The sequence below is a fragment of the Malus sylvestris genome, chromosome 3, assembly GCF_916048215.2.
Source record: "Malus sylvestris chromosome 3, drMalSylv7.2, whole genome shotgun sequence".
NCBI classification, from domain to species: Eukaryota; Viridiplantae; Streptophyta; class Magnoliopsida; order Rosales; family Rosaceae; genus Malus; species Malus sylvestris.
Window position 1 is genome coordinate 13,488,817 of NC_062262.1, and position 17,298 is coordinate 13,506,114.

Below are 17,298 nucleotides of genomic sequence, written 5' to 3' on the forward strand. Positions count from 1 at the left end.
GTTCAAATGTAGTTGGTAGTTGTTACTATACAAACATAATATCCAAATAAAAGTACATATTACAAATGTTTTTTTTTCTCTCTTGTTTAAAAGGTTGGCATGGAATGTTGTGAGACTTTTAATCGGAACCAAGATGAAGGGTATGTTTGTGTGTGTTTTTAAAATGACTGAAAGCGCTTTTAAATTTTAATGAAAGTGCTCTTGAAACTAATCCTTAGTCAAAGTACAAGTGAATCCTGAAATATCACTTTAAGTGTTTTTTTGCAAAAAGGACATAATTGGTGTTTCTTCCAAAATGTATTTCAAGGGTTTTTGGAACTCAAAAACATTTGCACTATAAGCGTTCTATCATTTTAAAAGCGTTTCCAAACGAGCTCGAAGTCATTAGAATCTCATTAGTATAATAATTATGGAGATGTTATTAACACTTCAAAAAAGTAACCATGCACTTAATTCCTAGTGAAAACTAAGCAAGAATGGTTAATAATAATTTCCTATCATTATGCAATGGTGATTTTTAAGAAACTAATAGCCCATTGTAAGGTTTAGCTTAGCCTTTCTCCTTAGTGTAGATATATTGTTTGTTAAAAAAAAATGACGCATTTATGTTATGCCTGTATGGAATCCAAGGGCAAGAAGTTTTTTTATTTCATATATGTTGTTTAAAGGTTCATGGGGTGGAGGAGGAAGATTAGTTGGTCATATGCCAAGACCAACTGGTGTGGTCTCATGCTTCAATGATGGTGTGTATTTCAGAACCTTTTATTGCTCTGTCAGCTCTTTATCATTCTTTTTGGCATTCTTTTTGTTTATTCCATGTGGCTACTAACAATCGGGTCCTTTGGAGCCCAATCTTTGGCTTTTACGTGTTCATAATTTGTCAGTACAGGTTATTTCGATTTCTTCATAACAGCTGACCATCTCTTGTGACTTAGATTCCATTTCTTGTGTATTTTCATGGGTATATATATATGCCAAGATCACCTATATTAAGCGACATGTTTTATTGGAGGAACTCAGGGCCATCTTTAATTCTCATGGTCACACACCTTGGATTGTGCTTGGAGATTTTAATTGTGTTTTGGGTGCCCATGAAAAAAAGAGGATGTGTTCTCCCTAACCCTTGCTTGAAATTTCAAACTATGTTTTACTGAATGTGGTTTGCTTCACTTTCCAACAAAAAGATCTCCCTTTCACTTGGGTACAACGAGGCCTATGAGGGAGTGTTGAAATGAGTTTGAATAGATGTGTTGGTTGTTGAATTTGGTTATTTAATTGGGTTGATTCTTGGGGTTCTTCTGAGTGCACTACTTTGTCTCGTATATCTTCATATCATTGCCCGCTTCTTATGTCTTTTAGTCGGGTATCTGTGGTGCCAAGAGTTCATTTTCCCTTTCAGATAATGTGGTTAGAAAGCTCAAATGTTATTCTGTTGGTTTCTAACACATAAGTTGGGCTTCACTTTTTGGGTGATCTAATGTCATCCTTAGCAGCTAAGTTGCGAGTACTTAAAGGTAAGCTTCGGGCATGGAACTAGTCTTTTTTTTAGAGATGTTATCTCTGTTGTCGATAATTCTTTGCATGATTTGGAAGTAATACAGGAGGAAATTGCTTATCTTGGTCATTTGATGATAGATTTGTTGTGCTTGAGCACCAAATTGAACAAATAAAATGAAAGAAATAACTCTCAATTTATTAATTGATTGAGATAACAAATGTACAAAGAAGAATCTCACATATTGGCTCACACAAATTATTTCTACGTGAGCTCCTTTTATTACAAAACAAATGGTTTGCCTTCTAATACGTAAAGCCATAAACAAGTTTGTGATGGAGAGAAAAACAAGGATAACCAATACAAAGTAATTGACCAAGATTTATATCGAGCCACATGTCTACAATCTCTACCTTGGCGAGATTCGTAATCACAAACATATTCAGGCACATATATGAGCTATGTTCAAACAATGCTCAAACTTGGCAGGTCCGAGCGCTTTAGTTAATATATCAGCTGGGTTGTCCGCAGTTGGAACTTTATGAAGAATAATCTTTCTTTTGGACAAAATCTCACTAATAAAATGAAACTGAACATTGATATGCTTTGTCCTCGAATGATAAACTTGGTATTTTGACAAGTGAATAGCACTTTGACTATCACAATGTAGCTGCTTTTAATAAATTCCTAGATTCTTTATCAGTCCATGTATCCAAATGGTCTCATTTACAGCTTCTGCAATAGCCATATATTCGGCCTCCGTTGTTGACAAAGCGACTGTGGATTGTAGTGTGGACCTTTAACTAACTGGCCCTTTGGCCATGGTAAATAAGTAGCCAGTAGTCGATCTTCTTTTATCCAAATCTCCATCATAGTCAGAATCAACATATCCAACCACAAAATTCTCAAAACTATTATCACTTCGCTGAAAACATAAGCTGACATCTCTAGTCCCATGTAGGTATCTTAGAATCCACTTAGCTACTTGCCAATGTTCTTTTCTTGGATTGGGCATGTAGCGACTAACCAAACCAACGGCATGAGCAATATAGGATTGGTGGCATCATTAATACCAAAACATTGAAGCAATTTACACAAATATTGCTTTTGTGTAAGATACACCAAGCATTTTTCTCGGTTACGAGTAATTTCCATACCGAGTACCTTTTTCACTTCACCAAGATGTTTCATCTCAAACTTGTTCTTCATTTGTGCTTTCAACTTTTCAATATCCTTAACATACTTCGATGTAATTAATATATCATCAACATACAATAATAAATAAATGAAAGACCCATCTTGCAACTTTTTGAAATAAACGCAATGATCATATTGACTTCTTAAATAGTGTTGACCTCTCATGAATTCGTCAAACTTCAAATACCACCGTCTTGGAGATTGCTTCAATCCACACAAAGACTTATTCAATTTACTGATAGGAGCATATTTATGTGACTTAGTTAACATGTTTTCTTGCACTTACTTAGTTAGTTTTTGCTTATAAGAGTGTTTTAAATCATTTTCGTATGTTTGTAGGTCCTAATAACAAAGTTGGCAAGAAAAGTGCAATTTGGAGCAATTTTGGGCTGAAATGGATTGCATGCACTTGGAGACATGAGGATGGACGTTTTGGGAAGATTAGAATTCAGCATATGTGTGTGCAAATGGGCAAAGGAAACACACACACATGGGCAAAGAGAAAAGCACACATGGACAACTTGGCATGGACAGGTTGGAGGGCAGAAAATGTGTTTGTTTTGTGGTTGAAATGATGAGGAACATGTGTGTGCAAATGGGCAAAGGAAACACACACACATGGGCAAAGGAAAGGCATGGCATGGGCAAAAAATACACCACTACATTCACTCATTACCACAACACTCACCCTTGTCCCCTTCATTATTTCTGTTTTCATGCACCATTACATTTAATCATTACACTCAAGTGGTGCGCATCCCTTGTCCCCTTCACCCATCAGATTTCATTTACTTTCACCTCTACTACATGCACTCATTGATGCACCACTCCTTCACTTTCCTTGCCCATGCCGTGCATCATGAATCCACCTGCACCTATGACTCATTTCTGCACCATTCCACCTCCCTTTCCTTTATCTACCATGTGCACAATCATTCATGTTCCCCACTTGCATTCATAGCTGCAACACCACTCCATTTCACCCCCCTATGCTTTGCATCATTACTTCACTTTCACCTTTGAATCATTGCTAACACAACCATCTATCCCTCCATGCCATGCACTTCCTCTATAAAAGGAAGTGTATGTGGCAGCCATTACATTCAGTTTTTGCTAGAGAATTCATCCCTATTTCGATACAACTTTCATCCAAACACTTCCATTCATCCTCACATCCATTCCTCCATACAAACAAACCTTCAAACACTCACCAACACCTTGTGCTGTAGCAAAGGAAGGAAAGGAAAGTGCTTGGATGTGCTTGCTGTCCAACTTGGATCGTTGGAGCATTTAGGTGTTTTCTTTCTTTTGTTTTCAATGTCTAAATTTGTTTATCTTTGCTTTGTAAGTATGAGAAACTAAACCCCCCTTAGCTAGGGGGGAATTTGAAACTTTGTTCATGCTTGCAATATGATTTGATTACTTTCAGTTGTGATTCATAAGTTGTGAATTCAATTTACTTATCCATTTGAATTAAAACTGATTTATGTATGTTGGTTGAGAGTGCACACTTAATTTCCATGCATAAATATGATGCTAGGATATAAGGGAGTTTCACCTAATCGTTATGAACTTATATTCACAAGTAGTAAAGGTTGTTCGTCACAACCATGTTAAGTAAATTCTTGGCATAAGTTTCATGCAATTCATAGTTACAAGTGTTTCGTCAATGCTTATGATTTTCATAGAACTTAATGATTCTTGCTTGTATCTCTATTATGCAATTCATGTAGGGAACTTGTGGGGAATGCTTTGGGTTGTTGTATGCAATCATCCAATTCAATGAAATTAGGAAAATCTGAGGATTAATTTAAGCGTACCTAATTAATCTGGGGTGTTGAGGTTCACGATTTATTGAAAAGCAACTGGAAATCGTTTTATATGCAAGTGTGTCATGTGTTGAGAAAGACCTTCTAGCTTGCCCATCATCCATTAAAATCACCAAATTCGTCCAAAATTTGTTTTAAGTCTTTAGTTACTTGTTTTTACTTAAATTCATCCAAAACCAAATTCCCCTTTACTTTAGAGTGTCTAATTAGTTAGAATCTGTCCTAGTTGTGTTTTTAAGTGTTTTGAGTTAAGATAAAATCAATTTTCGTCCAAACTTTGTGTTAGTGGCAGAAACTGCCTTAGAGTTGTTTTTAGGCAGTTTTGAGTCTTTATATTATGTTTTGAGTCTTGTGACTTTGTTTTGAGTCTTGTAAGTTTAATTTCATACTTTTAAGTTTGTTTTCACATATTTAAGTCAGTTTCAAGTGTTTTAGCAATCCTTCCTAATCCCTGGCCTAGAACGATCCCTACTTACATTCTTTACTACAATTGACAACAAGAGGGTTTAATTTGTGTGTTAAGTTATTTTCGCATCATTTACAAACCCATTTCTCTTTTCTAGTTACCTGATACCCATCAGGTTGAGACATGTAAATTTCTTCATCAAGATCTCCATGTAAGAAAGCTGTCTTAACATCAAGTTGCACTAGTTTAGGATCAAATTGTGCAACAAAGGCTAACATAATACGAATAGATGAATGATTCACAACAGGAGAAAGTACTTCATTATAATCAATACCTTCCTTTTGTGCATATCCTTTTGCTACAACTCGTGCTTTGAATCTTACATTGTTTTCTTCTGGATGACCTTCTTTTTTAGTATACACCTATTTGCAGCCAATAGCTCTCTTGCTGGAAGGCAATTGAACTAACTCCTAAATGTTGTTCTTCACAAGAGAATTCATTTCTTCATCCATAGCCTTACCCCTCTGTATTTTCAGAGCTGTTCATAGCTTCCTTGTAACTTTCTGGGATTTCTGTATTAATAATAAGAAGAGCATAAGTAACATAATCACTATATCTTGCTGGTCTCTTTGTGTTTCTCTTGCCTTTGCTTGTAGCAATGCACTCTATAACTGGAGGCTGTTGGGTATGAGCCTCTTCTTCATCCTGGGAAAAGGCGTCTTCATCTTCTTAACCTTCATTTACTTCTTGTTCAGTCAAAACATGTAATGGAGTATTGGTAGCAATCTTTTCAAACTCCACCTCCTGAAAACTTCTCATAGGAACTTGAGTTGTATCAATGCTTGTCTTTGAGTTGCTTTGTAACATAGAAGTTTCGTCAAAAGTCATATCTCTGCTGATTACAAGTTTCTTCAAATCTGGACACCACAAACGGTAACCTTTGACACCGTTGTTAAAGCCCACAAAAATAGCCTTCTTGGCTCTTGGATCAAGCTTACTTTGAGTCACATGGAAATAAACTGGACAACCAAAAATATGAAGAAAATCATAATCAGAAGCTTGTTTTCCAGTCCACCTCTCAATAGGTGTTTTACCTTCAATTGCAGACGAAGGTAAACGATTGATAATGTGACAAGCATATGTAATTGCCTATGCCCAAAATGCCTTACTTAAACCAAATTGAGCCAACATACATCTAACATTTTCGAGTAACGTTCTGTTCAACCTTTCAGCAACTCCATTTTGTTGAGAAGTACCACGAACAGTGAAATACCTTATTATACATTTTTCTGTACAAACTTTGAAAAATGGATTAGAGGTGTATTCACCACCATTATCTGACCTCAAAACTTTAATTTTCTTACCAGTTTGGTTTTCAACCATTTTCTTCCAGTTTAAGAAAATATTTAACACCTCATCTTTGTGTTTCATTGTATAAACCCAAGCTCTTCTAGAGTAGTTATCAACAAAAGTTACAAACCAATGCTTACCACTCAATGATGCAATCTTGGTAGGAACCTAAACATCTGAATGCACATAATCTAGGATTCCTTTAGTTTGATGCACAACAGTACCAAATTTAACTTTGGTTTGCTTACCCAAGACACAATGCTCGTAGAAGTCGAGTTTGCAAGTTTTGGCTCCTTTCAGCAGTACCTGTTTCACAAGGGCTTGAAAAGCTTTTTCACCAACATGTCCAAGTCTCATATGCCATAACTTGGTGTGTCAGTATCTAGTTTTTCAGAAATTGTGGCTGCACCACCTAAAACTGTTTTCCCCTGCATGAAATATATATTCTGCTTTCGGATTCCCTTCATCATAACCAAAGCACCTTTAATAACTTTTAGAACACCATCTGACATATTTACATTAAACCCATTACTTTCCACCACACATTAGACAATTCTCTAACGATGCCATCATGGTGTTTCAACTTAAATTGTTCCTACTCCCTTTTTATCACATGCATAATAACAGTTCCCGCTTTTACAACTTCTAGATTGGTAAACCAATCTCGATTTGGACACATATGATGAAAACAACCAGAATCCAAAATCCACACATCAGAATCACAAGTAGAAGTAACAGCCAAAGCATAATCAGATTCATCATCACTAAGTGTAATATTAGCATTGGTGTTTCTGTTATTCTTCTGCAACTTAGGGCAATCCTTTATCCAATGTCCCTTTGTATGACAAAATGCACATTCATCTTTGTCTAATAATTTTCTATTTTGTGAATTACCTCATGGTCGAGACTGAGATCTTCTTTTGTTATTGAATCTCCATCTTTCATTCATTTTGCCTCTAACAAACAAAGCATCTGATGTTGTATTCTGGACTTGCTTATCTTTATGTCTAACTTCATGGTTCATCAATGCATTAGACACATCTTCAAAATTTATGGTGTCTTTACCATAAATTAAAGTAGTAGCTAAATGATCATACGCCTCAGGTAATGAATTTAACAAAATCAAGGCTTTATCTTCATCCTTGACATCTTCATCTAAATTTAACAAATCAACGATTAATTTGTTAAATGAATCGAGGTGTGTAATCATTTTCATACCTTCTTGGTATTGGAATTGGTATAACTGCTTTTTCAAATGGAGGCGATTTTCGTTGCTCTTTGTCATGTACTTGTCCTCCAATTTTTGCCATAGCGACTTAGCTGACGTTTCTCGCATGACAAAATACTTTTGAGGTTTTGCAAGACATAAGCGAATGTTAGAAACCAATCAAATGTCACTTATACAATATATATAATTTGCACAGTTTATTTCGAATGAAAAATTTAACAACAGATACAATAAATATCAAAATATAAACACTTAAGTAAATTGCATATAAAATCACAAATCACTGACTTGTTTTTTGAAGATAGAGGCTTGCAAATGCAATCACCTAAGACAGAAATTCGCCCCTACACCCATGCAATAGTTCAATGGACGTCTATCTTGCAGGATACAACTATCTAATCCAAGTTCTTGCACTCGAACTTGGATTCTTGGTGAATTGGTTGTGCGTTTCTCTGTGTAAGATGAAAAAGGAAACGTTGGAAATTAATTGTTAAGTTTCTGATCTTATTGCCATATATATAATGACATAACTTGAACAAATGTAACCGTTCATTCTTATCAGTTATAAAATGGACATAATTGTTCAATCAGTTTTATCATTTTAGAAAAATTGAATCCCAAAAATAAAAAACGTAACTTTTGTTTTTCGTCCATCCGAGCCCAAGAGCCCCAATGCCCAAGACCCATATTTGACATTTAATATATACACCCACACCCTTCAAGTCTAAGGCCTAAGGTCCATGGTTTTGGCCCAATTCTTTTCAAACCATAAGTGTGAGAACACACGTATAAAGAGGACTTAAATTAGGGAAATGGGTGATGTGGGACTGGGAGTCCCACAAAATCACAAGTTCCAACAGTGAATTGTAGAGCAAAGCCATTCGATTTAACTTGTTCCACTCAACTTCTTCCATATCCTCTAACTTATCTTCTAACGTCAGATCCAAATCTTGTTGAGCCAACACATCTTTAACCTCACATTCCACATACCAAAGTTATTTGTTCCATTGAACGTTTCAACTTCAAACTTTGCATTTTGGATTGTCGTTTTTGCCAAACGCGAAGCGTGTGTTTCTGGCAAAGGATGTGCGCCTCTGGATCCCGATTGATCATCCATCTTTGTTAAGCAGATTTCAAATACAAACTTTGATATGGATGAGCTTAGTGGCTCTGATACCAATTGTTGTGCTTGAGCACCAAATGGAACAAATAAAATGAAAGAAATAACTCTCAATTTATTAATTGATTGAGATAACAAATGTACAAAGAAGAATCTCACAAATTGGCTCACACAAATTATTTCTACGTGAGCTCCTTTTATTACAAAACAAATGGTTTGCCTTCTAATACGTAAAGCCATAAACAAGTTTGTGATGGAGAGAAAAACAAGGATAACCAATACAAAGTAATTGACCAAGATTTATATCGAGCCACATGTCAACAAGAGTTGCACGAGAAATGCAAGCCCGAGGGCTTGTACATGAGGTTCTTCGGTTACAAAAAACGCATTTGAAGGATAAATCTTGAGTTCTTTGGTTATCTCTAGGGAATAGGAATACTAAAATTTTTCACTCTATTGTGAAATTCAAAAAGTTTCATCAATCTTTGGCATCAGTTTGTGTGGGTTTCATGTATTGGATGATCCGGTCTCTATACAAGATCACATCGTGACATATTCGAACTGGATTGGTGTGGCTGGGTTTTAAAAAGGTTCTCCCTATAATTTCTTCACATTCAATTTGGATTGTAGGTGATGGTTCTCAAGTTTCTTTTTGATCTAATAATTGGTTAGGCAGTCTTTTGATTTCCTATCTTAACACCTCTCATGCTCTTGCTTATACAATCAAAGCACGAGTGAGAGACTTTATATGTGGTTCTCATTGAATTGCCGCCAGATTTCATTAATTTTTTTCCTAAAGTTGCTGCTTTAATTATAGCTACTCCTATAACGTTTCAGACATCTTCCGATTCTTTATGTTGGTGTGAATCTCTCTCTGGTATTCTTATAGCTAAAAAGGCTTATTCTCACTTGCTTAACTTTAATATCCAAGTGCCTTTGGGAAAAAGGTCTCATCATATTCAACCAAGGTAAAGCCTAACTATTTTGGAAAGTTTTTACATGGTTGGCTCCTTACTAATACAGTGCCTCAACTTATGGGAGTTTCGATAGTTTCTCGTTGCTCATTTTGTAATTCAACTGTTGAGTCTCTATCTCACATTTTTTTTGGAACGTTCTTAAACTGTTGGTATTTGGTCTTGGTTGTTATAGCTTTAGTGGTTCAATCAATATCATTTCTGAAACTTTTTCTTACATATTTTCCTAGTTCTACTTGAAAACTTTGGATTATAGTGGCTTGTACTTTTATTGGGGACTTTGGTTTCTTTGCAATCAAATTCGGTTTGAGGGCAAGTCTGCTTTCTTGGATTATGCGTGGCTAGCTACTCGGTTTCGTGACTTGGCTCTAGTGTGTTTTTCAAGTGGTAGCTCATCCTCTTTAGTGTTGCCTATTTTCTCAATATGGGTATCTCGCTGTTTCTATTGTGGCTCCATCCTTTATTCTAGTCATCTGGAGGTTGCTAATGGTTGGGTGGCTCAAGGTTAACATCAATGGATCTTGTGCCAATGAACGTGTTGGATTTTGGGGGATTTTTTCGCTCATTGAAAGGTAGGGTACTTGGTGCTTTTGTATCAAACAAAAAAATTCAAAAGTTCAGTTGCTACATAAATTCCTACTTTCATTGAGGCTATGCGTATAGCTTAGGTCGGAGATTGGAAACATTTATGGATTGAAATAGACTCCAAGTTGGTTATTCACTATCTTTTTTAAGGCTCCTAAAGTGGTTCGTGGTTTGTTACGGTGGATTGGAATAATTGTCTTTGGCAACTTCGTCAAATGCGATTTATGTGTACACACATTTTATAGAGAAGGAAATCAGGTTGTAGATGCTTTAGATTCGTTTGGGGCAATTAGTTGTGCAAATTACTATGGTTTATGATTCCAGATTTTGTAGCATCTGCTCATACTCGTGACATTTTGTTTTGTCTTTATTATCGTTTTCGTTGATCGTTTTTTTTTTGTCTTTGTGGGTATTAGCATAGTCCCTTGCTCATATCTTTTTCATTTATTTTTATTTGTTATCAATAAATTTGGTGGATGAGGGACATGAGAGGAGTTTTTGGGTGTAATGGTCCTCACCCCTTTGGGGGGTTTTTGGGAGAGTAGGAAATTACGTGGTCTATTTTAAAAATCACTCTAAACCTGGTAGGTGTAAAATGTAGTTGACTTTCATAGAATTATTATCGCTGCACATTCGTAATCAATTAGGGAAGCAAGTAGTATATCAACATGTTTAGTTGAGGCTAAATCATTTGCGTAAAGGAGGAGGACATGATAGTCCTTCCTTATTCAAAATCACTAACGAATATAAAGGTCTATTGATCTATTGTACTGATTCGCTCATCTCCGATCCGTAATACGTCGCGACAAAGTTGGCCGCTTTGTTCACTTATTCAAAGCGACTCAGAAATGTTTCCCCGGGATAAAAAGAACAAAACTGCAAAAACAAGAGGCCGATCTGGTCGTTGTCTTGTTTAAGTGTGAGAGCGTCGGGATCAGTTGAGCGCGCCCTCGTAATCCCTCAATCGAGACAGCCAGTTATGTCTTCAATGGAAGAAACACCTTCCCCGCCAAAGCGTCGATTGTCGTGCGCCACCTACTTCGACGCCCTCTGGTTTTGCTATTGTACGCTCCTCCTCCTCCTTTGCATTCTCTTCCTCTTTCATTTCGGTCGAATTAATTTCACAATTGTACGGCTCGCTTTTGCTACGATTTCCTTCAAATTTGTGTACTTTTCGGCTCTTGTAACTTAATTTTAATTCAACAGAAACATGGGTTTTGCATAATTGTTCATAAAATGTTTTATATATGGTCGATTTCAACTTGGTTTTATTGAATTTCTGGTGAAATGGTTTTACTGCCAATTTAATTCCTGCCCACAAATGAAGTTTGGTAATTTCTGGCAATTTCATTGCTGCCCACTTAAAAAAGCTTCAAACTTGATAGTCTTACAAGCTTATAAAAGCAAATTCTTGGTGGGTTTATTATTTTTTTATTTTTGACAATTAAATTTTGTGGATGATTCTTTGTGTCAGTGAAGCTTCAAACATCTTTAAATCTTATTGCTAATTGTTGCTGATGGGTACTCGTGTTTGGCAGCTCCGGTGCATCAGATGCAGCAGTATTATAGACTTGGGTCACTTGATAACTGTTCTGGGAAATGGACTTCTCTGGTTGATTGCTTGGTTTTGAAGACGAAGCGGTCATCTGAAGTGCAGGTTTGATTTTGAGTTTGGCTATATATTTCCATCCTTTTTCCGTGCGTTAATGTATTCCGCTTCATTTCTGTGTCTTTCCATTGGTAATTGTACAACATGCACTTCGATATTTTCCTTTGGCTTATAAATCAGATTGCTTTATTGGGGTTTCCCCTAATTTAAGGCCTATTTTGAGAAGTTGATGTCTACCAAAATCTAAATACTTAGGACTGATGGTGTGACATCCTGCGTAGAAAATCTCAAGCACTCACAACAACAAAATGGAGTAGGAGAGCATAGACATGGACACATTGTTGAAACTGGTCTCACTTTATTGTATAAATTGTTCTTTCCCTTCAATTTTGGCTTCATGCCAATGCCACTATAGTAGTTTTAATTGATCATCTGACTAGTAGGTAACTGCTGCTAAATCTCTGTGCATGTAGCTATACATTCATCCCAGGTTGTAGTTTCAAGGATTTTTGAGGTGTTTGCTATCCTCATATAAAGCCTTACCATCTGCATAAGTTACTATCTAAAACTAAACAATACACTTCTAGCATACTTAATGGATTACTAAGTGTTTGTTTGTCTAGATGATGTAGGACATTGTAAGGTGGGTGTTGCCGATAATTATGGTGGACTAAGTAATAGATATGATTTAAAGCAAGAAAGTTTAGGGTCAATGTGATTTTAAAGAAATTGGAAAAATAGAAAATAATAGGGAGGACAGAGAGAAGAAAGTAAAGGAGGAGGTGTAGCTAGCCTTTAACATGACATACTTTTTCATTAAACCATATTGATTTTGCTTTATAAGGAATAGCCTTAGTTACAGGGAAATAGAATTCTCAATGGCGGCTAGAAATTTTAAATGGCTCATTAAAATCCTAAAAGACTTATCGGAAAGTAAACAAAATAAGTAAGAGGGAGTTTAATGAGTTTTCTCATCAGTGTGTTGTGCATTAGCAATGTTGTGTTTCTTCCTTGTTGTCCTGATAAAAGAATTTGGGTTAGCCAGGGGGCTAGTTGCCCTTCCTTTCTTACCTTGATATTCCTTTCCTTCACGCCCTTTGTCCTTATAAGATTACTAAAGTTCACATTCTTGCTTGGTTGATTTCATGAAAAACTTAAAACCTTGGATTTGTTTCAAAAAAATAAAGCCCTACACTTCATTGTTTCTTCATTGGTGTATACAATACAGCTTTAATGGTGAATATTCGGATCACATCTTACATTTTTTCCATTGCGACTCAAATTTGGTACATTGTGCTTCTTCCTTTGGGGTGGATAGGGTGATTCCAAGAAACTTTTACTCTTTGCTCTGCAATTTCTTTTTGGTTAATGGTTTTAACAAGATATTGATCACCTTGTGAAACTGTGCTTTTTTGGCTTTTCTTTTTGGTGCTTTTTTGGCTTTTCTTTTTGGTGGTTTGGTGAAGTATAAATAGGGAATGTTTTAGAATAAAGAAGACACTGTGGCTTCACCTTAGGACAATCATTTTTTTTTCCTTCCTTGTGGGCTTCTAGGTCTAAAACATTGAATGATATTACCCTTAGTGTGATTCTTCTAGACTGTTCTTCTCTTTGATATTTGATCTCAGTTTGGGTTGGGTGGGACTTGTTCATCTTATTTTGTACAGTCTCTTTATAAAGAATACCTTAAACTGAAAGACTCATTAAATAATAGGAGACTGATAGAAATTAAGTCCTTAGACAAATGAATCAGCTCTTAATAGCACTTGACATTGGCTATTACACTGTTTTAAATTAAGCGTTTTATAGATTCGAGTATTGCAAGGTATGAAGCAGGACTTGTGGGTTCTTGAAGTTGGTTAGACTACGAGGAACATTCAATCCAATGCCAGTAAATCACCACTAGTAGTTTCCTTGTGTGTTGTGGACCTAAACCAATTAATAGGGGCCAAGAAACGAGCCAGTGTGGCTTGGTCCTCCATAGAAGTCGAATATTGACCCTAGACTATCACAACAGCTGAACTCACCCCAGAATTTTCAGCTATTGAGTGATTGCATATTTTTCTCCCCATGCCAATTGAAATTTACCATCACTTTGTTCTGGACGGTGTTTCACCAAAAGGATTTGGCTATTTGGTGCACTGGAGTCCTACTGTTTAGGGAAGGAAATGTGAGTTGGATGGTTCCAGCTAATTGTAATTCTTGTTTGTGAATTGGTTTCAAGTAGAGACCCCCCCCCTAAAGTGTTCCTTCCTTGTTGGGTGGTGGTTAGAAAGCAAAAATTCTTGGTTTGCTGTGTCAAAAGGATATTTGGAAACTATATTGGGGTAGTTGAGATGGAGTGATGGGATAAAGTTGCAGTCCTTTCCTTTGGGCTTCAGTGTTTTCTAAATTTTGGGATTATCTTTTTCGGCTATATGAACTGATTAAGAGGAGCTGTTCTTTAATACTCAAATTAGTTTTAAGTACCTGCTTGTGGATTGTTGTCTAGCCTGCTTCTTGTACGTTAAGGGTGGATAACTGGTCCACAACGTTTATAGTTGATCACTTCACATAAGTTTTCAATAAAGTACATTTCCAGCACTGATCAGCTTGTTAACATTTTTGCCATGCCCATGTCCTCCATTAAGTGAAATATGAAGCAAACAGATGGTTGGCTCTCCTCCATCCGTTCGAGGATCTGCAAAATTTTCTTTTAAGAAATTTACATCTATTTGCCACCGAGGGATATGACTGAAATTTAGTCTCGCTTGTCAATCGATGATATATATTTCTTTCAGGCAATTAGAAACTGGCCTTTTTTTTAATGCAGGAAATTTTGGAAACTCGGGAGAAAGGCAAGTCTCACGTCTGGACTTTTCGAACTCCAGAAGAAGCATCAGTTAACTGGAAAGAACAATTTGGAGATTTAGATGAAGTGGAATGACTGAGATTCAGTCCAGCATTCGTCGAACTTTTTCCCCACAATCGGCGAGAGATCTGCGCGTTCCTGTAGAATTCTGTTTATTTTTGTCAGGAAACTCAAATGGTTAATTTGAAGACACAAACGGGACGCAGATAAACATTTTTGATCTTTGGTAGCAATAATATCAAATATTTTTTCAGTACGTAGAAAGAGAGTAATGCCAAAGATATCATATTATCTGATCAAGTTGACTGGAATTTCCTGTTACGCTTGCAAATCATGCAAATCAGTGCATGCGTTCCCGATGATGAGTATTGCTCACATGATGCGGTTTTGTCTCTTTTTAGTCAACTTGGTTTTTTACCCTTTTTCTTTAATGCGGTTCATCTTGGTTTTTTTGGTTTCTCGATTTTTATGCTCACCCACCCCTAATTCTTGTGAATATAATAGGAGGTTCGGATCAGCCCGGTTCGGCTCACTTTGACCGTATGACCAAGAACCGAATCGAAGAGTTTTACTCGATTCAGTTCAGTTTTAAAACTATGAATTTTGAGCGAAAGTCAAGTCAGTTCAATTTTATTAGGAGAATTTTGTTTGATTTTAGTTAGTTTTTCGGTTTAGCCTTGGCCCGTTCAATGTGTTGGCCTTTTAAATCCTCTTTCCATTTAATGTTTTGGGCCTATTTTTGAGTTTTGGAACAAATTTTCCAAGTTCAAATCTTCAGAGTGAAATATAGAGATTGTATCAAAGGCTAATGGAGGCAATCAAAGCGGAGAAATTGTAACCGGTGTTGATTGTATTTTTGAATAGTATGAATAGGACCCTCTAGGTCATTTGTTAAACGTCAAGCATCAACCACACTTTTGCATTCTATCGATCTAGCTAGCTTTCCATTCTACAGTAGTTAGAATTTATCTTTTTAATTGTTTATTGTTCTTCGCTTTATTTTCAAGTTTATTTAGTACTTCAATTTTTAGCAAAAAACGCATGGGCATAAGGTATTATTGACATATCCCTAACTAATCAAATACTCACTCAAATAGTTACACTACAACTTGGATTATTTCAACCGTTGAGTGAAGTCCTCAATCTAATTGAGAGGACATTACGTAGTTTAGAAATATTTGATTTAGTCAATGTAAGTCCTTTGGGAGCTTTCGTATAGATTTCTGTATCAAGATTCTCATAGATAAAGTACCAGAGCGTATAACGTCCATTACGGGGGAATACGTCTCTTTGTACTCAATCCTATGGTCTCGAGAAGTCTTGTGGCACGATGTATGGCTTATATCACACTATCTCATTCTTCTCATTATGATTCCTTAACAAAACTCACTTGCAGCCAAAGGGCTTTATATGTGGAGGTGTTCGAACTACGGGCCCAAACACCTTACGTTTTCGCAAGTGAATCAAGTTCGAACTGAATTGTTTGTTTTCAGTTTGACAAATCAATTCTATGTTAACATTCATCAACGAAAAGCAGTTCAATGTTATCACTCAACATGATATTAGTAACTACTATGTGTGCAAAGCATCATCGACTATGATCTAGTTCTAATTTTAAACTAGCAAAATGGACTGAAGTCTCACAATTCTAGGAAAGTGGATTTGTCTCTTCAAGGACGCTTCCGTAATCTAGAATAACCTCATGCATTGAAGCAGTTGAGTAGGCTATGGTCAGATTCAAACTAGTTTCATTAGGTTGTGTCGTGGGCTTCCTCTTCCGAGTTGTTAATCCTTTAAACCAACATGTTTGCCATGCTTTAGGATAGGAGTAGATGATTGGTTAGCCACCAATGTATTGGACCTGTAGCAGGTGCAACTAACTGTTGTTCAGGGGTGGCTCGTCCTTCATGCAAGATGTTTTGACGGACGTGTGGTACATATATTCTTGCAGCCAAGTTGTAGTAGGTATATATGACCTCGTCACTTTTCCTAGGTCACTAAAAGCATCCAGCATGTTTTCAGCAACGATCTGTAGATTAAAATACGTTGCGCTTCAGTTTCAGACTGTGTAATGTGTGGATCTAGATGAGAAATAGTAAGGTTAATCCACGACAATTCATGGCGTTCTTCAGGAACGTTAACATTCTTATCTCCCTCTAACGACAAGAAGATTGTCTCATCGAAGTAACAATTTGCAAAACGTGCTATAAAGAGATCCCTTGTCAAGGGCTCTATATAGCAAATAATTGATGGTGAATCATAACCGACATATATTCTCATTATTATCTGATGACTCATTTTGATAACGTAGTGGCGACATTATGGGCACATAGATGGTGCACTCAAACACACGTAAGTGCAAGATTTCAGGCTTGTACCTAGTAACCAATTGTAACGATGAAAAAGATTAGGTAACAGTGGGCCTTAGATTAATCAACATAGCTGCGTGCAGAATTGCATAGCACTAAGCAGAGACTAGAAGCTTGTGTGCATGACTAAGATTTGAGAGATCAATTGAAGGTGCTTTATAAACACTTCTGCTAAGCCATTTTGGGTGTGAAAACAGGATGCATGATGTTCAACTTCAATCTCAATTGACATGCGATAATTGTCGAAGGTCTGCAACATAAACTCTTTATCATTATCCAGTCAAA

The 17,298-nt window shown here is 36.4% G+C and overlaps 1 protein-coding gene and 1 long non-coding RNA gene across 9 annotated transcripts; one reads left to right on the forward strand and one right to left on the reverse strand.

The window, feature by feature from the left end:
• Positions 1 to 1,703: 1,703 nt before the first annotated feature.
• Positions 1,704 to 8,941, reverse strand: LOC126616467 (uncharacterized). Of its 7 annotated transcripts, none has more exons than XR_007621168.1 (3): positions 8,496 to 8,941; positions 7,794 to 7,957; positions 1,704 to 7,622 (listed from the first exon to the last, which is right to left on the reverse strand). It is a non-coding gene; the product is annotated as an uncharacterized LOC126616467 (long non-coding RNA). The 7 variants fall into 7 exon arrangements; XR_007621165.1 differs by having other exon boundaries at positions 8,143 to 8,941; XR_007621167.1 differs by having other exon boundaries at positions 1,704 to 7,288; positions 7,496 to 7,622; positions 7,794 to 8,941.
• Positions 8,942 to 9,568: 627 nt separating this feature from the next.
• Positions 9,569 to 14,900, forward strand: LOC126616466 (uncharacterized protein C227.17c-like). Of its 2 annotated transcripts, XM_050284529.1 has the most exons (4): positions 9,569 to 9,593; positions 9,830 to 10,171; positions 11,723 to 11,841; positions 14,606 to 14,900. In XM_050284529.1, exons 2-4 carry the CDS (start codon positions 10,114 to 10,116, stop codon positions 14,717 to 14,719), a joined length of 291 nt encoding a protein of 96 aa, XP_050140486.1. In that variant the 5' UTR covers positions 9,569 to 9,593; positions 9,830 to 10,113; the 3' UTR covers positions 14,720 to 14,900. The 2 variants fall into 2 exon arrangements, with proteins under 2 accessions (XP_050140486.1, XP_050140484.1); XM_050284527.1 differs by lacking the exons at positions 9,569 to 9,593; positions 9,830 to 10,171 and adding an exon at positions 10,842 to 11,248.
• Positions 14,901 to 17,298: the final 2,398 nt, after the last annotated feature.